The sequence below is a fragment of the Mustela putorius genome, unplaced genomic scaffold (genome assembly GCF_011764305.1).
Source record: "Mustela putorius furo isolate JIRA1106 unplaced genomic scaffold, ASM1176430v1.1 tig00003834_pilon_pilon_pilon, whole genome shotgun sequence".
Lineage (NCBI taxonomy): Eukaryota > Metazoa > Chordata > Mammalia > Carnivora > Mustelidae > Mustela > Mustela putorius.
This window is the reverse complement of record NW_025421987.1, coordinates 39077602-39104487: the sequence shown is the minus strand read 5'-3', so window position 1 is coordinate 39104487 and position 26886 is coordinate 39077602. Positions and strand designations below refer to the sequence as shown.

At 39.2% G+C, this 26886-nt stretch overlaps 1 protein-coding gene and 1 pseudogene across 2 annotated transcripts in view; one reads left to right on the top strand and one right to left on the bottom strand.

The window, feature by feature from the left end:
- The window catches only part of CCDC191 (coiled-coil domain containing 191), a 90386-nt gene that overhangs the window by 62198 nt on the left and 1302 nt on the right, over positions 1 to 26886 (top strand). For both annotated transcript variants that reach the window (XM_004761414.3, XM_045088406.1), the window contains exons 14-16: positions 5520 to 5663; positions 9364 to 9516; positions 10069 to 10214. In XM_004761414.3, the coding sequence (XP_004761471.2) occupies positions 5520 to 5663; positions 9364 to 9516; positions 10069 to 10214 (443 nt within the window). The remainder of the gene's footprint in view (positions 1 to 5519; positions 5664 to 9363; positions 9517 to 10068; positions 10215 to 26886) is intronic.
- Positions 1694 to 2022, bottom strand: LOC123394385 (annotated as a pseudogene).

Sequence of the window (26886 nt, the reverse complement as noted above, 5' to 3'; positions counted from 1 at the left end):
ACGTTAGCTGTGAGCTTCTCAAGTATGGTCTTTATTGAGATACGTTCCTTCTGTACCCAATTTGTGGAGAGATTTTATCATAAAAGGGTGTTGAATTGTGTGAGATACATTTTCTGCATCTATTGAGATGATCATAGGATTTTTATCCTTCATTTTGTAACATGGGAGTATCACAGTGAGTGATTTGTGAATGTTGAACCATCCCTGCATCCCTGGAATAAATCCCACTTGATCATAATGTATGATACTTTTAATGTACTGTTTAATTTGATTTGCTGATATTTTGTTGAGATTTTATGTTCATCAGAGATACTGGCCTGTAAATTTCTTGAGTCCTTGTCTAGCTTTGGTATCAGGGTAATATTGGCCTTATAAAATGACTTAGGAAGTGTTCCCTTCTCTTACACTTTTTGGAAGAGTTTAAGAAGGATTGGTATTAATTCCTAAAATACTTGGTGGAATTTACCAGTGGCGCCTTCTGGTTTTGGACTTCTCTTTGTCAGAAGGATTTTGATTACTTATTCATTCTCTTCACTAGTAATCCGTCTGTTCAGATTTTCTAATTCTTCATGATTCAGTCTTAGTAAAAGTTGTATGTTTTTAGGAATTTATCCATTTGTAGGTTAAGTTGTTGGTATATAATTGTTCATAGTAGTTTGTTATGATCCTTACTATTTCTGTGTTTTCTCTTTCATTTCTGATTTTATTTAAGTCTCTCCATTTTTTCTTAGTCTATCCACAGGTTTGTCTGTTTTATCTTTTAAAATAGACATCTCTTAATTTCTTTGATCTTTTCTATTGTTTTTCTAGTCTCTATTTCATTTATTTCTGCACTGATCTTTCTTTCACCCTTCTGCTAACTTTGGGCATAGTTATTTCTTCTTCTAGTTTGTTGAGATGTATAGTTAAGCTGTTTGAGATCTTTCGTTTAGTGCTAAGATCTTTCTTTAGTGTTAAGTGCTATAAACTTCCCTCTTAAAACTGCTTTTGCTGCATCTCATAAGTTTTGGTTTATTTTGTTTACATTTTCATTTGCCTAGACATGTTTTTTGATTTCCCTTTTGATTTCTTCTTTGACTCATTGGTTATTTGTAAAGCATGTTGTTTAATTTTCATGTATTTGTGTGTTTTCCAGTTTTCCTTTTGTAATTGATTTTTAATTTCATAACATCATGGTTGGAAAAGATGCTTGATATGATACCAGTTTTTTTTCAATTTATTAAGATTTGTTTTGTGTCATATAACATGCAATCTATCCTGGAGAATATTCCCTGTACCCTTGAGAAAAATGCATTATTCTGCTGTTGTTAAATGAAATGTTCTGCATATGTCTGTTAGATCCATCTGGTCAAACATATAATTTAAGTCCAGTGTTTCCATAGTGATTTTCTGTCAGTGTGATCTATCCATTTGGGTTATTTAGGTTTCCTACTATTACTGTACTGCTCTCTAGATCTCCCCTCAGAATGTTAGTATTTGCTTTATGTATTTGGGTGATTCAATAATTGGATGCATATTTTTTTAATTAGATGAACTCATTTGATACATTAAATTAGGCAAAGAAAAAATCTATGCAACTAAATAAAAAGAAGCACATTCTCATACTACTTGAACACACAGCAGTGGCCAAAAATAATGAATTGTGGAATGGATCCCAAGATTTAATGCAAAAAAACACCCTATACAGAAAACTTTAGGCTTCTAACTTCACTAAATCTAATACTAAACATGCTTCCTTTTAGTCCTCAGCTTCTTGCAAGTCTTTTCCACTCTCTACTAACTGCAGAAGATCAGTATATGCGGCTTCCAACCTGTGCTAGCAATCTGGGATCATTATCTAGGACTCTTATAGGATCTCTGCCTCCTTTTTAATTGAATGATTTTCACCATCTTAAGTTTTCTTTTTTTTTTTTTTTCAATCTTTTCTTCTTTTGCTTCTGTTTCATGCATTATTTTTTCTATGACCAATCACTTCGCCATGCCAGCTTTGATCTTGATCTACCTCACTGGAGGATTGACCATGATCCACTGAGCACCACGGGAAGGAGGGGTGGAGAACCAAGGGAACCGTGGAGGAAGACTGGTGTATAAATATTTATAATTGTTATATGCTCTTGATGAACGACCCTTTTGTCATGGTATAATGACCTTTTTTTAAAATCTCTTGTTACAGTCTTTGGCTTAATGTCTGTTTTATCTGATATAAGGCTAGCTACTCCTGCTGTCTTTTGGCTTCTGTTTGCATGGAGTATCTCTTTTCTATCACTCCACTTTCAGTCTCTGTGTGTCCTTAAAGTTGAAATGAGCCACTCAGCAGTTTGAGTCCTGATTTTTTTCATCCATTCAGCCACTGTATGTATGGCTTTTCGCTGGAGAACGTAGTCTGTGTGCATTTAAAATATTGATAGGCATGGCTTATGATTGCCATTTTGCTAACTGTTTTCTAGCTCTTTTGTAGTTCCTTTATTCCTTTCTTCCTCTCTTGCTTTCTTCCTTTGTAATTTAATGATTCTCGTAGTGTTATGCTTTGATTCCTTTCTCTTAATCTTTTTTATTTATTTACTATAGGCTTATGCTTTGTGGTTGCATGAAGCTTGCATAAGACGTCTTGTAGTTTTAACAGTCTGTTTTAAGCTATAACTTCAAATGTATGTAAAACCTCTACATTTTTATACTCCCACTCCCAAAGTTTGTATTTGATGTCACAATTTACATCTTTTTTTAAAAGATTTTATTTATTTATTTTAGAGAGAGAACATGAGTGGGAGGGGTAGAGGAGGAGAAAGAGAATCTGAAGCAGACTCCATGCTGAGTGTAGAGCCCGATGTGGGACTTGAGCTCACAACCCTGAGACCACAACCTGAGCTAAAACCAAGAGTCAGATGGTCAACTGACTGGAGCGCCCAGGCACCCCACAATTTACATCTTTTATAGTGTGTATCCATTAACAAATTATTATTATAGTTATATTAAAACTTTTGTCTTTTAACCTTTATACTAGAGTTGTAAGAGATTCACCTACCACCATTACCGTATTATTTTCTATTAAACTATTTATATATATACCTTTACCAGTGAATTTTACAGTTTCACATGCTTTTATGTTACTAGCTAGTGTCCTTCACTTCAACTTAAAGCCCTTTTAAGAAAAAAAAAAAAGATTTATTTATTTATTTGTTTGTTTGAGATAGAAGGGGCAGGGAAGCAGACTTTGGATGAGCAGAGATCCTGATGCAGGGCTGGATCTCAGGACTCTGAGATCATGACCTGAGGCAAAACCAAGAGTCGGATACCTAACCAATTGAGCTACCTAGTTGCCCCCTGAATTAGTCCTTTTCAGTGTTGGGATTTGAGTAAGGCTGGTCTAGTGGTAATGAATTTATTTTGCTTTGGTTTGTCTGGAAAATTCTTTTATTTCTCCTTCAATTTTGAAGGACATCTTTGCTGGGTAGACTGTTCTTGTTTAGCTGGTTTTTTCTTCTAGCACTTTGAATATATCATCCCACTCCCTCTGTCCTACAAGGTTTCTGCTAAAAAAACTAGTTGATTGTCTTATGGGAGTGCCCTTGTATGTAACAAGTTGCTTTTCTCTTGCTGATACTCTACTTTTCTTTAACTTTTAACAGTTTAATTGTCTTGGTGTGTCCCTCTTTAGATGTATATTGTTTGGTATTCTTTGGGTTTCCTGAATACAGATGTCTGTTTCTTTCCCCAGGGAATTTTTCAGCCAGTATTTCTCTAAAGAAGCTTTCTGCCCCCTCCTTTCTTCTGGAACCCCTGTAATGCTTATATTTCTACCCTTAATGATGTCCTGTCAGTCCGTTATGCTATCTTCATTCTTTTTTCCTTTTGACCCTGATTGGATTAATTCTCTGCTCTGTCTTTAAATTGGCTTATCCTTTCTTCTGCCTGATATAGCCTGATGTTGAACCCTTTTTCAAATTTTTCAGTTCAGTTACTGTATTCTTCAGCTATATGATTTATGTTTGGGGGTTTTTTAATATATATTTTGTATCTCTTTGGTGAAATTCTTTGTTCATGCATTACTCAGTGGGCATTTTTTTATGATCACTGTTTTGAATTGTCTATTGAGTAAATCATTTATTTCATTAAGATTGATTTCTAGAGATTCATCTTGTTCCTTTCATTGGAAGATATTCCCATCTCTACTTTTCTTGACTCTTCCTGTTGGTTTCTGCACATGAGATAAAGCAGCCACCTCTCATAGTCTTGACAGAGCGGTCTCTTGTGGGAGATGAACCTTATCAGTCAGTCTCACCCAGGTTCTTGACCTTAGCCTTCATCCAGTCTGTTGTCTTTGTTCTTAGCTCCCAGTAGTTGAGCTGTACCAATACTTGTCAGTGTCCCAAAGGGGAAAATCTCAGTCAGCACCTAGATCCAAGCTGATTAGCTGATTATAAAACTGTACCCTCCTGTGAAATGTGTAAACCTGACAATTCACAGACCTGTACCCCTGGGGCAAATAATACATTATATGTTAATAAAAATAATTAATAAAGGAAAAGAAGAAAAATATATTTAAAAAACAACAACACTGTACCCTCAAGTAGTAGCTGGGAATGTAGGGTAACTAAGCCCCTTCCAGGGAGAAACTATGAGATGTATTTTGCCTGCTCCCTCTGCACTGAGTCCACATGGGGAGAAGGGTGCTTCTACACCCATTTAAAAATTACTTCTTTGTTACAGTCCTATAGAACTTGTAAATGTAAGCTCCACTGGCTTTCTGAGCCAAGTAAACCAGGGTCCCATCCCTCAAGTGGTAATCATAAATGTTGGGTAACCAGATTGTGTCCAAGCTCCTTCCAGAGAGATGCTGGTTGTTTGGTTTTATTGGAGTGAGCAAGAGGGAAAAGGCAGAATAAGAGTCTATAGGGCACTTCCTTTGGGGAAGACCACAACCAACCCCTAAAAGTGTGCTAAATTAGAATCTGCACCCACAGGAATTAGCTTACCATATGGTCAAACCGCTTTCAGAGCGACTGGGAGATGGGCATATTTGTCTGCTCTTTCAGGTCTGAACCCTAAGGGGATAGCCATAGGAAGTGTGCACACATCCATTAAGAACTGTTTCTTTGTTTCCTATCATTTTGTATATCTCGTGGACACAAGCCCCAGTAGCTTTCAGAGGCAGTCATTTTATGGCCCTTTTCCTGAGTAGTTGTTTTAAAAGATGAAGTGCCAGATATGCAGTCCAAACCCTGCGTTCCTCAGAGAGAATTTCCAAGTTAGGAGTTCCCTCCCTGTTGTATGGTGCTGTGCCAGGGATGGGGTTTATGTCAGAAGCCTGTTTCAGTCCTTCCTACCCAATTTGATATGGGTGTTTTCCTCATTCACCTGATAGGGAAGAGTCACTCAGCTAGTTTCTAGATTTCTAACAGAGGGAAATGCTCTGTATGTAGCTATACACTGAATGCATCCAAGGCCGGAAGGAAGTCCAGGACCACCTATGTCACCATCTTGGTCCCTTCTCAGCATTTTCACGTTTGAATTTTTCCCAGAAAGAACTAGAGAAGCAGAAGAGAATTAAGAGGAATCAGCAGCTGGAAGCAGTCGCCAAAGAACATTATGAAAGGATGTTGCTAAGGAAAAAAGGCCTGGAACCTTGGAAGAGATTGAGACTGCAAAACAAGCAAAACATCCAGGTATGGTGTCACACGCTTCCTTCCAAAATTACAAAATGGACTTTTCAAATGGAATAAACACCCAATTCAAATTGAGGGCTGCTTGGTGATTTAAAAGCTAAAAATAAAAGCTAATCGAGTGTATGTAATTCTTTGTTTTGGATAAGAGTTCAGATTTGGTCTTCCAAGACAGAGAAAGATTTCTATAATTGTGCAGGTTGGAAACAAAGTGAGTAGATTTTTTATTAAAGACTTCTTTAAAGTAAGATGAATAGAGGCTTCTCTCAATTTTAGCCATGTTTCTCATAAAGAGGAAATAATTACCATAAGGTATTAGGTTTCTGTTTGAATAAAGCTGCATAACGCCCTCAAAAATCAGCGGCTTGCAATTTAGACATTTGTTTCTTACTCACACGTCTGTGGGCCAGCTGTGGATTATATTCAGGTCTCTCCACAGCCTCTTTCTGGCTTCAGCAGTAATTCAGGCCGTGCTTTTCACCTGGCAAATGTCTACTGTGCAACAACTAAACCCAATGATGTAAACAACCCACACAACATCTCTCCTTGTATCCTGTCCACTAACATTTCATTGGCCGAAGCAAATCACAGAGACACACTCAAGGTCGTTAAGAGGAGGAAAAGTTCCATCTACTTCATTGAGAGGCATTATGAAATCACATACAAAGAGTAGGGATCTGTAATCCTATTATAGGGAACCATAACCTACTCTGCCACACAGATATATAAAATCAAGTAAATCAAGCTTCAAACTTACCCAGTGCATAGGGCAGGGCATTCTAAACTAAATGATCAGAAGCTCAAAATAGATGAGATGTTATTTTTAGAATTGTTTAAAAATAAGCACAGTGATTCTAGGTATGACCGCTATTGCTTACACATTTGGCCAGGTTAATATTGAAGAGTAAAACTAGCGTTTGGGGTTATGAAAACCAAGTATCATGAGCCCCATTAAGTTGAGTAATGCTGCTCTGGAAACGTGACGTAGGCTCCCTTCCTATTCATTCTTCATTCTGTTTGTTCTCTCCTTGTTTTTCATACTTTTTTACCTTCCCAAAATTGTTTTTTCCCTCTGTCCCTGATTTTTTTTCCTCAGCCTCCTTACCAATGGTTCTGGAATTACTGAGTATTCCAAACCAGCTGAGGAAGGCCATTTGTGGTGATCTGGCCTGAGGGCAAGAGGATCCATCTGTGCCCCGAGTCATTGCTATTTTGCTGTGGCTTTTTCCTTGTAATGAGAGAGAAGGGCTGACTCTCTAGTCTTCTGAGTGAATGAATTTGGAAATGAAATTTGAAATTTGAACTGAAAATTTCCTTACAAAGATCATTTGCTATCTAACTGAATGCTTCTAGTTTTGTTTTATCTGGCTTTTGTATATTGGGGGCGGGGGTTCATTTATTAATACGCAAAGGAAAAGCAGACAGCGAATGGAAAGATTCATTCTTATATTCCTATCAGCTCTTCTTTTTTGGTTCTAGTATTTGAATGAATTCAAAAAAGGTATAAAATGCTGAAACAAATTGAATCTATGGGTGAATAACCAAATTAAAATTTTTCTATTTCTTTATTTAAATAAAAAAATAGAAACTGGAGTTTGATCTGAAAATGACAACTATAGGCTTTAAATACAGAAAAACCCAATTAAAAGAAAAACAGGAAGACAAATCTGAAACCAGCCTTTCCAAACTTTTCTGTTCATAAAACCTGTTATCCATTCATCTGGAGATCTTATAAAAATATACATTCCTGGTTCCACCGCCAGGTATTCTCGGTATGTCTGAGATGCTGGCTGGTGTGCGTCAGGGAATCTGCATTTTTAATAAGTAGCCTGGGGAATTCTGAGTGATCTGAGCACCACATTTTGGGAATCACCTCTCTAGCTCATAACAAGTGCATTCGCTTCCTATTGCTGTTACAACAAATTACCGCAACATTAGCAACTTACAGTAACACATATACTAACTTAGAACTGGACTTGCTGGACCAAGGTCTGAGTATCAGCAGGGCACCTTCCTTCTGGTGGTTCCAAGGGGGGTGGAATCTGTTTCTGAGTCTCTTTCACCTTCCAGTGGCCACCGGCATCCTGTTGCTCTCAGCTCCCTCCTCGAATCACTCCTCTCTCTGCTTTCAGGTCACATACACTGATGCTGACCCTGTCACCTCCCTCTGACAAGCATTCTTGTGATTACATTTAGGGCTCTTGCATATCATACAGGATAATCTCCCCATTTTACAATCTTTCACTTGATCATATCTGCAAAGTCCCTTGTACCACATAAGGTAACATATTTACAGGTTCCAGGGATCAGGACATGGCCTTCCCTGAGAGCCTACTATTCAGTCTGTCATGACAAGGTAGTAGAATTTTAGAGCATTAGCAGTCCTCTCCACCTCTTTCTATTTGTAATAAGGGCACTGAGCCTTAGAGAGTACTGACTTCTTGAAGTCACATCGCACATTGGTTACAAAGCCAAAGTGTAGCCAGCACCTGGAAACACAGTCCAGGAAAGCAACCCAGTTCTGGCACACCATTAAACTGTCAGAACCAGAATATTAAGGTAGATGGTAACCACCAGGTGAAAGTTAAAAAATAAATAAAAGGAAAAGTTCTGGAGCACAGTAAAAGGAAGGGGTAGCTTCTTTTACCCAACTGAGTTGGCTTCTGGGAAGGGATACCAAAAAAATTAAGAAAAAAGAAAGATCCAGTTAAACAGTTCCTGCCTTGTTTGTAACATTTTTTCAGAAGTTATTTAGCATTTTTCCCTTAAACTCAGTATACTATAGGATATTTAATCCAAAAACCATTTCAGAACTTCTTTGAGACCTTCTGATAATCTTTTTCTTCCTGGTTCTCTGTTTTCCCAGAGGACAAAGAGCAGGAAGCAAAGCAAAGCCTGGGATGAGTCGGGCCAGACAGTGGTTTCGAGTGCCCCAGTGGCCTCCTGGATGGTCATTTGGGCCAATAAGAAGGACTGTCAAGAGATTCACTTGGATCACTCCCATTCATGGTGCTGGCTGGTTAGGCAAGGCTTCGAAAACGGTGTAATTGTATGGATAGGATTGAGAGGGAAGGGTTTTTCCTGCCTGCCTCTTAAAAGAATATAACAGTTACCTTTTAAAATTCATAAACTCATGTTTATTTTGGAATGCTCTTTCTGAACCTTTTAAGTTGGTAATACATTAAATTATTCATCCTGTTATTTTCCTATCAAATGTTTTTGTAGTTTATTAACAATGTCTAAATTTCAATGCTGGTGATAGCTCATACTAGAAAACTAGTTGAAAGTATTGGCATTTCCTCAGTTAGACAGTGGTTAAGTACATAATAGAGAGGTTTATTATGGAGTTGCTGTCCAAGCTCCAGGAGAACAAACTGAGAATATCATCACCTACACACTTCGAAACTTGATGCAAGTGAAATAATGGCTTTGGAGGTTTATTCCATTTTCCAAATAACCAGCCAGTCACTGTGGTCTTTGGGGAGTCAGCACTGCAAGGCTGTGCATGATGTGAATCTAAAACCCCCATAAAATAGGGTCAGTAGAAGAGCTCTTAGGACATAGTCTGAATGCCCTTAAGATTATTCCCTCCATAGTGACTTACAAGTAGTTTATGGCATTATTTGCCAAGGTGGTATGTAGTTCCTTAAGTGATTAAACATACAAGGGATAAATTCCTTTTCTCATTTAAAAAATTGTCCAGGTGGCTGAAGAACATCACTCTTTGGCTCTACAGAGAAAATGCCTGCTGTCCTGGTTCCAGTATAGTCAGGAAGTCCTGGCTAGGAACACAGCCCGGGCTGATCAGTTCTATTGCCAAATGTTGCTTCGGAGAGTTATCCGGAGCTGGCTACAGGTAAGGCCATACAGGGAAGGAAGCTTTAAATACATGTCTCTGCTCAATCCTATGTAAGAAAATTAGGTGCAATCCAGATGTCCATAACTATTGTTTTTCTTTTTTTTTTTCTTTTCAAGAATAATATAGAATAGTCGGTCCTGTTCCTTGCTTTGAAATGAATATGAAAATGTCAAATCAATTATTCCTAAGTATAAAACACTTTTTACACAGAGTGTCCATAAACTGTTTATAAACTTAATGTAACATTACATCAGCTTTTGCTTTTATACTCATTTCTTGTTGCTTATCCCATAATTGCTTAAGTGATTTTACTAGAAACCTACCCCCTCAGGCTTAGAACAGTTTCCACACCTCTGGCTCCATTGTTTTTTTAATACATTGCAGAGGATATTATCTTGGCTGCCATGCTATCTTTTTCTCTTTGTCCCCGCCCCCCAGTGTCCTTTGTTCTTTTGTATTTGTTGCAGTTCTCTTTTGTACTGTTTATTTGCTATAATTCTTTGTCTGTGATATTATTTGTCTCACTTCTATTCCTTTCTTCATCCCCAGTACGTGACTGATCTGGAGGAAGAAGTACAAAAACTGTGGGTACATTTTCTTCAGAAGAAGATATTCAGGGCCTGGTTTACTATGGTCAGGGAGGCCCAGATTGTTTCCCAGAGCAAGCATGAGATTGCAGTGGAACATCATGACAGGTGAGGTTCTGATTTCTGAGGAAATTCACTCGGACTTCATAACTCTTCCACAGTGTATTCTTTGCCTGGGATATGGCTTATGGATGAGGTAAGGGCTCGGAGAGCTGGGTACTTGAAGCTAACCAGACAGCGGGGGTAGGCCCAGCTCATCCAGTGACTCTTTGGAAACCCCTGGAACTCTTGGGTCTCCATCTTAAAATGAGGGGGAGGAGGATGCCTGCCCTCTCTGCCTCACAGGGGCTTTCCAGAGGGTGAAATGATGAGAAATACATGAATCACCTGAGCAAAGTATTACTGTCTATTAGTCGTGCAGGTTTATCTCTGAAGTTGTCTTTAACATTTACTCTGAAATACACCAATAATATAAAAAAGTGCTTAAATCATACAGATACAGCTTAATGAATTACTGTCAAGTGGACTCCCATGTCACCACCACTGAGGTCAAGAAATAGGACGCTGGGGGCGCCTGGGTGGCTCAGTGGGTTAAGCCGCTGCCTTCGGCTCAGGTCATGATCTCAGGGTCCTGGGATTGAGTCCTGCATTGGGCTTTCTGCTCAGCAGGGAGCCTGCTTCCCTCTCTCTCTCTCTGCCTGCCTCTCCATCTACTTGTGATTTCTCTCTGTCAAATAAAAAAAAAATTAAAAAAAAAAAAAAAAGAAATAGGACGCTGCTGGCCCCTGGAAATCCCCATGGGCCCCTTCCCAATTACAAGCCGTGCCCTTCCCTCCAAAGGTAAAGGGCTCCCCTGACTTTTATAATGAGTACATCCTTGGGTTTCTTTTCACTTTGGCCTAAGGATGCAGCCTTCGAGGCTATAATTTTGTGTTGCCTGGCTTGGAACTTTACAGTAGTGGAATCATGTAAGAAAATTAGGTGCAATCCAGATGTCCATAACTGTTGTTTTGTTAAGTTCTTATTCAATGTTATATGAATTAAAGAACATTATCTCATTCTCTCCATCCTATTAATATTTATAATACAGTGATGTCTTACATAAGCCAGTAAGTGATGTCTTACTTAAGCCAGTGTCCTATAAGCTATTCTTATATACATTTTGTGTCCTATAAGCTATTCTTATATACATTTTTGCTTGGATTCCTAATTTTAAGTATTTTGGATGGAAATGTTCTAAATTTTATTACATACTTTCCCTTGAGAGTAAACAAATGATCTGTGTTTTAATGATCAGTAGTCATTGCTTATGAGCATGATGTGGTGGGCGGATGCCTCCAAGCTCTGAGGCGGGAAGATTGTTCTTTAACTGGAGAAATGACCCCTAACTCACTGCACCCAGATTAATTTTTGGTTCCTTTGTTTTCATTTGCTTGTATGTGCCTTTGCAAATGTCTCGTTTTTATAAAAGCATTCCTGTCTTGCCACTAAGGTGCCCACCACCAGCAAACCCTACTCACCCTTGTTTACAGGTTACTGAAATCTGTGGGCCAGGAAAACAATAAGCAAGTTGATTCTAATTTGGTCTAAAATAAAATAAGCAATGAGTGAGGATACCCAGAGGACTTGCATTTGAATAAATGCTTCCCTTTGAAGGTTGCCGTTTAAGACTGGGTCTGCATGACCCTGGACAAATAACCTTTCAGAACTTCCCGGTCCTCTTTTGTAAAATGGGGATAACAACAGAACCAATCTAACAGCATTGTTGAGAAGACTAAACAGGGTAACATGGTACCTCACTTAGCACTGCTTAGCCCCCAAATAATAGCTATGTTTTATTTACTGTCGATGTTCGAGTGTTGTTATTAAACATCCTGTTTGTCCACCTTTATTTTCTTTCTGTTTCTCAGCTGCCATGTACAGACTGAGAGATTCACTGGGACAGTTGCCCAGTGTGGCGCAGGACTGCCAGAGAGGGTGTTCACACACCCCAGAGAGGAGGGGGGCAGTGTCAGGATTTCCATTTTCAGGCAAGGAAACAGAAGCTGCAAGTAGCAGATTGATTTAGTACACAAATACCAAATGATGGAGCCTGGGCTCTGAGTCAGGCTCTCTGACTCCAGACCATTCTCTTCTTCTTGTAGCCCACCTCCTTCACCAGTTTTCTAATTCAGTCTTGTTTGTAAACTGTAAGATACAGTAGTAAGATAGTGGTCCTATGCAGGGCTTGAAGTTAGGAAATCAATATGGGAATCCATGCATTCAACAAGAAATAAATTCTCAGCCAGTTTCTAGTTGATATAAAAGCATCACCAGGGGTGGCTCACTCAGGTTGTGCGTCTACCTTTAGCTCTAGTCGTGATCCCAGGGTCCTGGGATTGAGCCAAGCCCTGCATTGGGCTCCCAGCTCAGCAAAAAGTCTGCTTCTCCCTCCCCTACTTATGCACTCTCTGTCTTCCGTCTCTCTTGCTCACTCTCTCAATTAAAAAAAAAAAATCTGGGGCGCCTGGGTGGCTCAGTGGGTTAAGCCACTGCCTTCGGCTCGGGTCATGATCTCAGGGTCCTGGGATCGAGTCCCACATCGGGCTCTCTGCTCAGCAGGGAGCCTGCTTCCCTCTCTCCCTCTATCTGCCTGCCTCTCCATCTACTTGTGATTTCTCTCTGTCAAATAAATAAATAAAATCTTTAAAAATAAATAAATAAAAAATAAATTTAAAAAAAATTTAAAAAAAAGAAAAATCATCACCAGGACTTGATGGCTTCCATCTTAGCTCCGTCCTCCATGGCTGACCCCTCCACGGCTCCTCAGACAGACCTCGTGGCTTCCTTGGAGCTTTCACACAAGCTGATCGGTGCACCTCCCTGACTACCCAGTCTCCATATCCCTGTCTAGCCACTGTCCCACCCTGTTTTCTTCATAGCACTGAAGACTGTCTGAAGTTACACATTTATTTATCGTCTGTCCCTCCCAACAGTAGAAGTGCCGCATCTTACTCAGTGCTGTGTTCCCAGGTGGTGGTAATGCCCAGTACAGGTGCAGAGCGGGTACTGTGATACTCGGTCCGGAAATGAATGGATGCATTATCTTGCAGGAGTGACCCTATTGTTTAATCACGGGTCTTTTAAAAGGAACTTTTAAAAAGAACATTTAAAAATTGATATTCAAGTTCTTATTCAATGTTATATGAATTAAAGAACATTATCTAGAATATTTGTGGGGGAAAGGGAAGGAAGGAGAGACATTTATTAGTGTGAGGCCTCATCTTAAAAGTTCAGTAACACTGAGATGATCCTAATAAGAACATGAGGCATAATCTTACATATTTATATCACTTCTCAATGTATTAATTTATAATTACATAGTTACAATCTGTAAATCTGGAATTTTATACTTGGTGGGACAAGATGTCAGCCAGACCTAGGTGTCTCATCATCAGTACTCCAGCGAGAGCTCAGCTGTGGAGTTCTCCCGCGAGAGCTCAGCTGTGTGCTTGTCTGGCTCCTCGTGCATGAACCAGTAGATTTTTTTTTAATATTATAGATACTGTTCTATTTGTCTTACATATGTGATGGCACTGGATAAATGACATCTCCATGACTGAGCAATTACTATTATTATCCTCATTGTTTAAATCCAGTATAATTAATATGCAGTGTTAGTTTCAGGTGTACAATATAGTAATTCAACAATTCTATACTCAGTGCTCATAACAATAAGTACACCTCGTTAATGAAAATTAAAGGGGCTTATTAGAGAAATCTCAGAGCCTTTAATATATTAAATGTGCACTCTGAGTCTTTAACAGAACAAATGTGTACTTTTTGCTAAACTTTTTTATTTTTAATTTAAATTCAATTTAGTTGACATAGATTAGTTTCAGAGGTAGAGGTCAGTGATTCGTCAGTGGCATATAATATCCAGTGCTCATTACATCAAGTATCTTCCTTAATGCGCATCACCCATTTATCCCATTCCCCCACCCACCTCCTCCCCAGCCACCCTCTGTTTCCTATAGTTAAGAGTTTTTTATGGATTGCTTCCCTCTCTGCTTTTAATCTAATTTTTCCTCCCTTTCCCCTGTATTCATCTGTTTTGTTTCTTAAACAGTAAATGCACTCTTAATCCCCTTCACCTGTATCACCCATCCCCATAGCCCTCTCCCCTCCAGCAACCGCCAGTTTGTTCTTTGCATTTAAAATTCTGGGGCTTTTTTGTTGTTGTCTCTTTCTTATTTCTTAAATTCCACATGTAAGTGAAATCATACGGTATTTGTCTTTCTCTGACTTACTTTACTTAACATTATACCTACCCTCTAGATCCATCCATTTGTTGCAAATGGCAAGATTCCATTCTTTTTATGGCTGAATAATATACCATTATATATATATGTGTGTGTGTGTGTGTGTGTGTGTGTTTTGTTCGTATAATACACACACACACACACACACACATACACACCACATCTCCTTAATTTATTGTATTGCTTCCATATGTGGCTATTGTAAACAGTGCTGCAATAAACGTGGGGGTGCTTACATTTTTCAAATTAATGTTTTTATATTCTGAGTAAATACCCAGTGGAGGGGTGCCTGGGTGGCTCAGTGGGTTAAAGCCTCTGCCTTTGGCTCAGGTCATGATTCCAGGGTCCTGGGATTGAGCCCCGCATCAGTCTCTCTCCTCAGGAGGAGCCTGCTTCCTCCTCTCTCTCTCTGCCTGCCTCTCTGCCTACTTGTGATCTCTGTCGAAGTCAATGTACAGAAATCAGTGGCTTTCTAATACACTAACAATGAAAATACAGAAAGGGAAATTAGAGAATCGATTCCATTTACTATAGCACCAAGAACCATAAGATACCTGGGAATAAACCTAACCAAAGAGGTAAAGGATCTGTACTCGAGGAACTACAGAACACTCATGAAAGAAATTGAAGAAGACACAAAAAGATGGAAGACCATTCCATGCTCTTGGATCAGAAGAATAAACATTGTTAAAATGTCTATACTGCCTAGAGCAATCCATACTTTTAATGCCATTCTGATCAAAATTCTACCAGTATTTTTCAAAGAGCTGGAGCAAGTAATCCAAAAATTTGTATGGAATCAGAAGAGACCCTGAATCGCTAAGGAAATGTTGAAAAACAAAAATAAAACTGGGGGCATCACGTTACCTGATTTCAAGCTTTACTACAAAGTTGTGATCACCAAGACAGCATGGTACCGGCGTAAAAACAGACACATAGACCAGTGGAACAGAGTAGAGAGCCCACATATGGACCCTCAACTCTATGGTCAAATAATCTTCGACAAAATAGGAAAAAATATACAGTGGGAAAAAGACAATCTCTTCAATAAATGGTGCTGGGAAAACTGGACAGCTATATGTAGAAGAATGAAACTCGACCATTCTCTTACACCGTACACAAAGATAAACTCAAAATGGATAAAAGACCTCAATGTGAGAAAGGAATCCATCAGAATCCTAGAGGAGAATATAGGCAGTAACGTTACCTCTTCATATCAGCCACAGCAACCTTTCAAGATACGTCTCCAAAGGCAAAGGAAACAAAAGCGAAAATGAACTTTTGGGACTTCATCAAAATCAAAAGGTTCTGCACAGCAAAGGAAACAGTCAACAAAACAAAGAGGCAACCCACGGAATGGGAGAAGATATTTGCAAATGACAGTACAGACAAAAGGTTGATATCCAGGATCTATAAACAACTCCTCAAACTCAACACACACAAAACAGACAATCATATAAAAAAATGGGCAGAAGATATGAACAGACACTTCTCCAATGAAGACATACAAATGGCTATCAGACATATGAAAAAATGTTCATCATCACTAGCCATCAGGGAGATTCAAATTAAAACCACATTGAGATACCACTTTACACCACTTAGAATGGCCAAAATTAGCAAGACAGGAAACAACATGTGTTGGAGGGGATGTGGAGAAAGGGAACCCTCTTACACTGTTGGTGGGAATGCAAGTTGGTGCAGGCACTTTGGAGAACAGTGTGGAGATTCCTCAAGAAATTAAAAATAGAGCTTCCCTCTGACCTTGCAATTGCACTACTGGATATTTACCCCAAAGAAACAGATGTAGTGAAAAGAAGGGCCATCTGTACCCCAATGTTTATAGCAGCAATGGCCACGGTCACCAAACTGTGGAAAGAACCAAGATGCCCTTCAATGGACGAATGGATAAGGAAGATGTGGTCCATATACACTACGGAGTATTATGCCTCCATCAGAAAGGATGAATACCGAACTTTTATAGCAACATGGACAGGACTGGAAGAGATTATGCTGAGTGAAATAAGTCAAGCAGAGTCAGTCAGTTATCATATGGTTTCACTTATTTGTGGAGCATAACAAATACCATGAGGACAGGGGAGTTAGAGAGGAGAAGGGAGTTGAGGGAAATTGGAAGGGGAGGTGAACCATGAGAGACTATGGACTCTGAAAAACAATCTGAGGATTTTGAAGGGGCGGGGTGTGGGAGGTTGGGAGAACCAGGTGGTGGGTATTGGAGAGGGCACAGATTGCATGGAGCGCTGGGTGTGGTGCAAACACAATACTGCTACGCTGAAAATTTTTAAAATTAAATTACAATAATAATAATAAATAAATAAATAAAATCTTTTTTTTTTTTTAAGTAAAAAAAAAAAAAATACCCAGTGGAATTACCTGATCATAGGGTAGTTCCATTTTTAATTTTTGAGGAACCTCCGTACTATTTTTTACAGCAGTTGCATCAGTTTGCATTCCTAACAGTGCACAAGTGTACCTTTTTCTCCACATCCTTGCAACATTTGTTATTTCTTAGGGTTTTAATTTGCATTTCCCTGATGATGAGTGATGTTGAGCATCTTTTCATGTGCCGTTTGGCCATCTGTATGTCTTCTCTGGAGAAATACATCTTCATGTCTTCGGCCCCATTTTTTAATCAGATTGCTTTTTTGTGTTGAGTTGTATAAGATTTTTATATATTTTGGGCACTAATCCCTTATTGGACATATCATTTGCAAATATCTTCTCCATTTTGTAGGCTGTCTTTTTGTTTTGTTGATTGTTTCCTTTGCAGAAGTTTTTTATTTTGATGTAGTCCCAATAGTTTATTTTTGCTTTTGTTTTTCTTGCCTTAGGAGACCTATCTAGAAAAATGTTGCTGTGGCTGATGTCCAAGAAATTACTGCCTATACTCTCTTTTAGGATTTTCATGGTCTTAGTTCTTACATTTAGGTCTTTTTTTTTTTTTTTTTTAAGATTTATTTATTTGACAGAGAGAAATCACAAGTAGACAGAGAGAGAGAGAGAGAGAGAGAGAGGGAAGCAGGCTCCCTGCTGAGCAGAGAGCCCGATGCGGGACTCGATCCCAGAACCCTGAGATCATGACCTGAGCCGAAGGCAGCGGCTTAATCCACTGAGCCACCCAGGCGCCCTACATTTAGGTCTTTAATCCATGTTAAGTTTTTCTATACGGTGTAATTAAGTGGTCCAGTTTCTTGCTTTTGCATGTAGCTGTCCAATTTACCCAACACATTTGTTGAACAGACTGTCCATCCTTTCCCATTGCATATTCTTACCTCCTTTTTTGAAGATTAATTGCCCATATAATCATTGGTTTATTTCTGAGCTCTCTATCCTATTCCATTGGTCAGTGTGTCTACTTTTGTGCCAGTACTGTACTATTTTGATTACCACAGCTTTGTAGTATATCTTGAAATCTGGGATTGTGATACCTCCAGTTTTGTTCTCTCTCAAGACTTCTTTCACTATATGGAGTTTTTTTGTGGTTCCATACAAATTTTAGGATTATTTGTTCTAGTTCTGTGAAAAATGCTGTTGGCATTTTCATAAGGATTGCATTCAATCTGTAGATTAACTGAGTTGTAGGGACATTTTTAACAATATCTGTTCTCCCAATCTATGAGCTTGGAATATCTTTCCATTGGTTTGTGTCATCTTCCATTTCTTTCATTGCTGTTTTATAATTTTCAGAATACAGGTCTTTCACCTCCTGAAAGTTATTCCTAGGTATTTTATTATTTTTGGTGCACTTGTAAATGGAACTTTTTTCTTAATTTCTCTGTCTGCTACTTCATTACTGGTGTGTAGAAATGCAATGGACTAATGTATATTGAATTTGTATTATGCATCCTTATGAATTCATTTATTCTACTAATTTTTTGGTGGAGTCTTTAGGGTTTTCTAGAGGTAGTATCATGTCATCTGCAAATAGTGAAAGGTTTATCTTCTTCCTTACCAATTTGGATGATTTTTATTTCTTTTTCTTGTCTGATTGCTGTGGCTAGGACTTCCAGTATTATGTTTAATAAAAATGGTGAGAGTGGGCATCCTTGTCTTGTTTCTGATTTAGGGGGAAAGCTCTCCATCTTTCACCATTGAGTATGATGTTAGCTTTGGATTTTTCATGTATGGCCTTTTATTCTTTCCTTCTCTCTCTTTCCTTCCTTCCTTTCTTTCATATCTGGCCTTTATTATGTTGAGGTTTGTTCCCTCTACACCTGCTTTGTAGAGTTTTTATCATGAATGGATGTTGTACATTGTCAAATACTTTTCACTTTTTCTGTATTTACTGAAATGATCACGTGGTTTTTAATCCTGTCTCTGATTTTAATCCTGTCTCTAATCAATGTATCACATTGATTCTTTTGTGAATATTGAACCACCCTTGCATCCCAGGAATAAATCCCACTTGATTGTGGTGAATGATTTTTTTCCTAATATATTGCTGGATTAGGTTTACTAGTATTTTGTTGAGGACTTTGGTGTCTATGCTCATTAGAGACATTGGTCTATAGGTCTCTTTTTTATAGTGCCTTTTTTTTTTTAAGTAGGCTCCACCCATGCCCAGCTTGAAGGCCAAAGTAGGGGTTAAACTCATGACCCTGAGATCAAGAGTCAGATTCTTAACCAACTGTGCCATCTGGGCACCCCTTTCTTGTAGTGTGTTCATCTGGTTTTGGTATTGGGGTAATTCTGGCCTTATAGAATGAATTTGGAAACTTTCCTTCCTCTACTATTTTTTGGAATAGTTTGAGAAGAATGGGTCTTAACCTCCTCTTTAAATGCTTGGTCAAACTCACCTGTGAAGCATCTGGTCCTGGACTTTTGTTTGTTGGGAGTTTGTGGTTACTGATCCAATTTCATTGTTGGTAACTGGTCTATTCAAATTTTTATTTGAGTTTTAGGAGGTTATATGTTTCTAGGATTTTATCTACTTCTAGGCTGTCCAATTTGTTGGCATATAGCTTTTCATAATATTCTCTTACAACCCTTTATATTTCTGTGGTATTGGTTATTTTTTTTCTCTTTCATTTCTCAGTCCTCTTTTTTTGTTGATGAGTCTGGCTAAAGGTTTGTCAATTTTGTTGACCTTTTCAAAGAACTAGTTTCATTGATCCTGGTGTCATTGATCTGTTCTCTTGTGGCATTTTTTGTTTTTTGTTTTGTTTTTACCTTCAATTTATTTCTGTTCTTGTCTTTATTATTTCCTTGCTTCTACTGGTTTTGGGTTTTGTTTGTTCTTTTTCTAGCTCCTTTAGGTATAAGGTTAGGTTTGAGGTTTTTCTTCCTTCTTGAGGTAGGCCTGTGTTGCTATAAACTTCCCTCTTGGAACAGCTCTGGCTACATCCCAAAGATTTTTGGACTATTTCATTTTCATTTGCCTCCATGTATTTTTTTTATTTCCTGTTTGATTTCTGGGTTGACCTATTCATGTTTAGTAGCATGTTATTCAACCTCTATGTATTTTGTTACTTCCAGATTTTTTTCTTGTGAATGAAAAGATGCATGGTATGACTTTGATCTTTTTGGATTGTTGAGAGTTGGTTTGTGTCCTAACATCTGATCTGAGAATGTTCCATGTGCACTTGAAAAGAATGTGTATTCTGATGTTTTAGGATGGAATGTTCTGAATGTGTCTATTAGATCCATCTGGTCCAATGTATCATTCCAAGCTATTGTTTCCTTGTTGATTTTCTGTTTGGATGATCTTTCCATTGATATAAATGGGATGTTAAAGTGTCCTACTATTATTGCATTACTATCAATTACTTCCTTTATGTTCACTGGCGCTCTATGTATTTGGGTCCTCTCATGTTGGGTGCATAGTTATTTACAATGATCTTCTTGTTAGATTGTTCCCTTTATGCCTATGTAGTGTCCTTCTTTGTCTCTTTTTACACCAAAACACATGGTAATTAAAATGGCAAAAAGGTAGTGATAGAGAGTTTTAAGAACAAGAAAAAACTTACATACAAGGGACATCCCATAAGGCTATCAGCTGATTTTTCAGCAGCGTTGCAGATCAGAAGGAAGACATGATATATTCAAAGTGCTGAAAAAAAAAATTGCAACCACAAATATTTTATTCAGCAAGGCTAATGTTTCAGAATAGGAGACAGAGTTTCCCAGACAAACAAAAATTAAAGAAATTCATCACCACTAAACTAGCCTTACAAAAAATGTTAAAGGGGATTTTTTGAATGGAAAGGAAAGTCCATAATCAGGAATAAGAAAAGTAGGAAGCACAAAAGCAATAAAATTAAGTCTATATATAAAAATCGGTCATGAAGATAAAGTATCCAAAATCTATAAAAGCTTATCAAACTCAACACCCAAAGAACAAATAATCCAATCAAGAAATGGGCAGAAGACATGAACAGACATTTAGGCAAAGAAGACATCCAGATGGCCAACAAACACATGAAAAAATGCTCTACATCACTTGGCATCAGGGAAATACAAAATCAAAGCCACAGTGAGATACCACCTCACCCCAGTCAGAATGGCTAAAATTAGTCAGGAAATGACAGCTGTTGGCGAGGCTGCAGAGAAAGGGGAACCCTCCTACACTGTTGTTGGAAATGCAAGCTGGTGGAGCTACTCTGGAAAACAGCATGGAGGTTCCTCAGAAAGTTGAAAATACCACTATACAGCAATTGCACTACTGGGTATTTACCCTAAAGATACAAACATAGTGATCCGAAGGAGTATGTACACCCAATTGTTTATAGCAGCAATGTCCCCAATAGCCAAACTATGGAAAGAGCCTAGCTGTCTATTACCAAATGAATGGATAAAGAAGATGTGGTATATATATACAATGGAATACTATGCAGCCATCCAAAAAAACCAAAATCTTGCCATTTGCAGCAGTGTGGATGGAACTAGAAGGTATTATGCAGAGGAAATAAGTCAATCAGAGAAAGACAATTATCAGGTGATCTCACTGATAATGAGGAATTTGAGAAACAAGACAGAGGATCATAGGGGAAAGGAAGGAAAAATGAAACAGGATGCAACCAAAGAGGGAGACAAACCATAAGAGACTCTTAATCTCAGGAAACAAACTGAGGGTTGCTAGAGGGCAGGGGGGTGGGAGGGATGGAATGGCTGGATGATGGACATTGGAGAGGGTATGTGCTATGGTGAGTGCTGTGAATTGTGTAAGACTGATGAATCACAGAGCTGCCCCTCTGAAACAAAGAAAACTCAAAAAAGGGGGGTCAAGAGAGTCACAGAATAAAAGAATGTTAAGTATGATACCATATATCTAAAACATGGTGGTTGGGGGAAGAAGAGAGTAAAAATCTATGGCTTTATAATGAGTTCAAACTTAAGCAACCATCAACTTAATATAAACCACTATATGCAGAAAATGTTATATGTAAACCTAATGATATCAAAAACATGTAATAGATATGCAAAAAATAAAGAGAAAAGAATCCAAGTATATCACTAAAGAAAGCCAACAAACCATGAGAGAAGGGCAAGAGAAGAAATGAACAAAGAATGACAAAAATAATCATAAAACAATGGCAATAAGCACATACTTGTCAATAATTACTTTGAATATAATAGACTACATGCTCCAGTCAAAAGACATAAGATGACAGAATGAATAACAAAGCAGACCCATCTATATGCTGCCCACACGAGACTCCTTTCAGACCTAAAGACACTGAAAGATTTAAAGTGAGGGGATGCAAAAATATTTATCCTGCAAAAGGAAGGGAAAAGAAAACTGGGGTAGAAATACCTATGAGGGACAAAATACACTTTAAAACAAAGACTGTAACAAGCAACAAAGAAGTACTTGTTATATTTCTAATATTGCCTCAATACTATAGTTCTGAAGCATTCTGGAGTCATAGGCCCCTTCATAGTAACAAGTTATATACCAAGACCCCCAGACATGCCCCCATGCTCATCCCATACAGTGTTATATAAAATGTCAAGGAGTTTTGGGACCACAGGTTAAGAACTCTTATGTTGTGACTTAAATTACATCTATTACATAAAACATCCACAGGTCATCTATCAAAACATATTTGCCAAGCATAACAATATACCCAATAACATGGTGTCTGGCTCTCATAAGTCAGTAGATCATGTGACGTAGGAGTTCCGAAGAAGGAAAGATAAATGCAGACAATGTCAGTCTGGGAAGATTTCCTCTGCGGGACTGGGGCACAGCATTTCCATTAGGGGAGAACAGTAGGAGATGAAATATGGAAGTCAGAAAGTGGGACAGTAGGCAGGAGAACTGTGAACAGAGGTAAAAGTGGGAGACAGGTGAGGACGGAGTGGGCAGAGAGCCAAGGACAGGTGGCTGTCAGTGGAGGCCTGGATGGATGAAGGAAGAAAGCCACTTTGAAGCAGCTCCACTCCTTGTAGCCTTTTAGTAAAGTTTTCACTTCCAGCAACAAAAATCAACATAATCAGAAACAGCAAATAGCCATTAGCCATAGAGTTAATGGCGGCTGTGATGCATTCTAGGATTTGAGAAGGTCAAGAAGCTAGACTAAATCCCATCTGTGCCTCAAGTTGTGAAAATACAAACTTAGCTACTCTACATTTTTGTTTCAGCCGCCTAACTTTGCTTGTAATTCCTTACACACACCATTCTGTTCTTACCTCTTTTGCCTGTACTCAAGACATGTTCTCTTCTAGAAAAAGTCTTTTGTCTGACAAAACTCAGTTCACATCATCTCTTTCAAAGACTTGTGATGCCCCTTATTACCAGACTGGGGGAGTTCCCGGTGCATATCTCCACCACGACGACAGCCCCTCACTGCTTTGAAGTGATCTTTTCACCAGGGTGACTCCCTCTTTGGGCAGAGACTGTCTGGCTTACCTTCACATCCCTAGTGTGCACGTAGTTGTGTTACCCAAAAAGGCCATTGCGGGTCTCCCCTCTGACAGCAGATAATCTCACTTCAACTTGGTATCCTCCAGAACCGTGATTCCAGAACCTGACATTAATATAATCTTTTCTCAACTAAAATTCAAGGGTGGTGGCATTCCTTGTTGGATGTGATGTTACCAGAGGGCTTTTTAAACAGTAGGCACAAGCCTGCCTCAGAGATGTTGTGGGCTCAGTTCCAGACCACTGCAGTAAAGCGAATGTCAGAATTAGCAAGTTGAGTGAATTTTTATTTCCCAGTATTTTTTTTTAAAGATTTTATTTATTTATTTGACAGACAGAGATCACAAGTAGGCAGAGAGGCAGGAGGAAGCAGGCTCCCCGCAGAGCAGAGAGCCCGACGTGGGGCTCGATCCCAGGACCCTGAGATGATGACCCGAGCTGAAGGCAGCGGCTTAACCCACTGAGCCAGTATTTTTAAAAGTTATGTTCATACTATACTATTAAATGGGCAATAGAATTATTTTTAAAAAACAATGTACTTACTTAATTTAAAAATACTTTATTGCTAAGAAGGCCATCATCTGAGCTTTCAGGGGGTCTTGATCTTTTTGCTGACAGGTCTTGCCTCTATGTTAAAGACTGCTGATTGATTAGGATGGCCGTTGCTGAAGGTTGAGGTGGCTGCAGTAATTTCTTTAAAAAGACAACAGTGAAGGGACGCCTGGATGGCTCAGTTGGTTAAGCAGCTGCCTTCAGCTCAGGTCATAATCCCAGTGTCCTGGGATCGAGTCCCACATCAGGCTCCCTGTTTGGCAGGGAGCCTGCTTCTCCCTCTGCCTCTGCCTGCCACTCTGTCTGCCTATGCTCACTCTTGCTCCTTTCTCTGACAAATAAATAAAATCTTAAAAAACAAACAAACAAAAAAAGACAACAGTGAAGTTTACTGCACCTATTGACTCTTCCTTTCACAATTTCTCTGTAGCATACAATACTATTTGGTAGTATTTTACCCACAGCAGAACTTCTTCTAAAATTGGAACCAATCTTCTCATCCCTTGTTGCTGCTTTATCAACTAAACTTATGTAATATTCTAAATCCTTTGTTGTCACGTCATCAGTCTTCACCAATAGAAGATCCCATCTCAAGAAACTACTTTCTTTCTTCATCCATAAGAAGCAACCATTCATCCATTAAAGCTGTATCATGAGATTGCAGCAGTTTAATCCCATCTTCAGGCTCCACTTCTAATTCTAGTTCTCTTGCTATTTGCCCCACATCTGCGCTACTTGCTCCACTCCATTCTGGAACCTCTCAACCCATGAGGGTTGGCATTGACTTCTTCTACACTCCTGGGAATGTTGATATTTTGACCTCTTCCCATGAATTATGAATGTTCCTAATGACAGCTAGAATGGTGAATTCTTTCCAGAAGGTTTCCAATTTACTTTGCCTAGATGCATCAGAAGAATCACGATCTATGAGAGATATAGCCCTAAGAAATGTATTTCTTAAATAATAAAGAATTGACAGTCAAAATGACTCCTTGTTCCATGGCCTGTGGAATGGATATTGTGCCAGCGGGATGGAAACATTAATCTCATTGTCCATCTCCATCAGAGCTCTTGGGTGACCAACTGCATTGTTAGTTAGCAGTCCTGTTTTTCCAGGAATCTGTTTCTTCCCCTGAGCAATAGGTCTCAACAGTGAGCTTAAGATATTCAGTAAACCATATTGTAAACAAATGTGCAGTCATCCAGGCTTTGTTGTCCCATTTATAGAGCACAGGCAGAGTGGATTTAGCAGAATTCTTAAGGGCCCTGGATTTTGGAGTGGTCAAGGAACACTGGCTTCAGTTCAAGTCACCAGCTGCCTTAGCCCCTAACAAGAGAGTCCTGCTTGTCTCTCTTGTTAGGGGCTTGAAGCTTTGAAGCCAGGCATCAACATCTACGAAGTCTTAGATGGCATCATCTTCCACAATAAGACTGTTTCATCTATAGTGAAAACCTGTTGTTCAGTGTAGCCATCTTCATGAATTATCTTGGCCAGACCTTCTGGAGAATTTGCTGCTGCCCCTTCACTTTTATGTTACGAAGATGGTTATTTCCTTAAACTTCATGAACCACCTCTGCTGGCTTCCAGCTTTTCTGCAGCTGCTTCTTCTCTCAGCCTTCCTAGAATTGAAGAGAGTTCGAGCCTTGCTCTGGATTAGACATTGGCTGAAGAGAACATCATGGCTGGTTTGATCTTCTATCCAGACTATTCAGACTTTCTCCATTATCAGCAATAAGTCTGTTTTGCTTAGTATTTGTGTGTTCAGTGGACTAACACTTTTAATTTCCTTCAAGAACTTTTCCTTTTCATTCACAATTTGGCTTTTTGGCAAATGATGCCTAGCTTTTGGTCTGTCTTGGCTTTTGACATGCCTTCCTCACTAAGGTTAATCATTTCTAGCTTTTGATTTACAGTGAGAGATGTGTGACTCTTCCTCTCACTTTAACACATGGAAGCCAGTGCAGGGTTATTAACTCACCTAATTTCAATATCCTTGCGTCTCGGACTAGGGAGGCCTGAGCAGAGGGAGAAAGATGGAATGGCTAGCCAAGCAGTCAGAACACACACATTTATCAGTTAAGTTTGCTCTCTCATTTGGACGTGGTTCATGCCCCCAACATCAGTGTTCACAGCAAAGGTCACTGATCCCAGATCACTGCAACAGACACCTGTGATGATGAAAATGTTTGAAGTATTGAGAGAATTACCAAAATGCAACACAGAAACACAAAGTAAGCAGATGCTGTTGGGAAAAGTGGTGCCGGCAGACTCATTCAGTGCAGGGTTGCTGCCACAGATCTTCAGTTTATGGAAAAGGCAGTATTTGCAAAGTGCGACACGAAGAGGTATGTCTGTACGTCTAAGTACCTGGGCCTCAGACCCTGTAACTGTGGTGCTGCCTTTGCTTCTCCAGCATCTTTTCCTTGAGGGCTCTGGCTTCTAGAGTCTTTGGTCCACAGGTCCTGTCTCGAGCATAAGACACAGGCTCTGATGGGATCACCTGAGGGTGTCTCATGGCCCGCGTTTTCAGAGGCCCCTGGGAGCTTTGCCCAAATGTCTCCTCACAGAGGGTTTCCCTGATTGCCTGATGGGAAATAAAAATGATCTATCAGGGGCGCCTGGGTGGCTCAGTGGGTTAAGCCGCTGCCTTCGGCTCAGGTCATGATCTCAGGGTCCTGGGATCGAGTCCCGCATCCGGCTTTCTGCTAAGCAGGGAGCCTGCTTCCCTATCTCTCTCTCTCTCTGCCTGCCTCTCCATCTACTTGTAATTTCTCTGTCAAATTAATAATAAATAAAATCTTTTTAAAAAAAAATGATCTATCAGTCCCTCCATCCTACTTTGCCACTTTATTTTCTTCATAGCATTTCTTTTTAAAAATATTTTATTTATTCATTTGACAGAGACACAGCGAGAGAGGTAACACAATCAGGAAGAATGGGAGAGGGAGAACAGGCTTCCTGCTGAGCAGGGAGCCCTAGGCGGCGCTTGATCCCAGGACCCTGGGATCATGACCTAAGCCGAAGGCAGATGCTTATCAACTG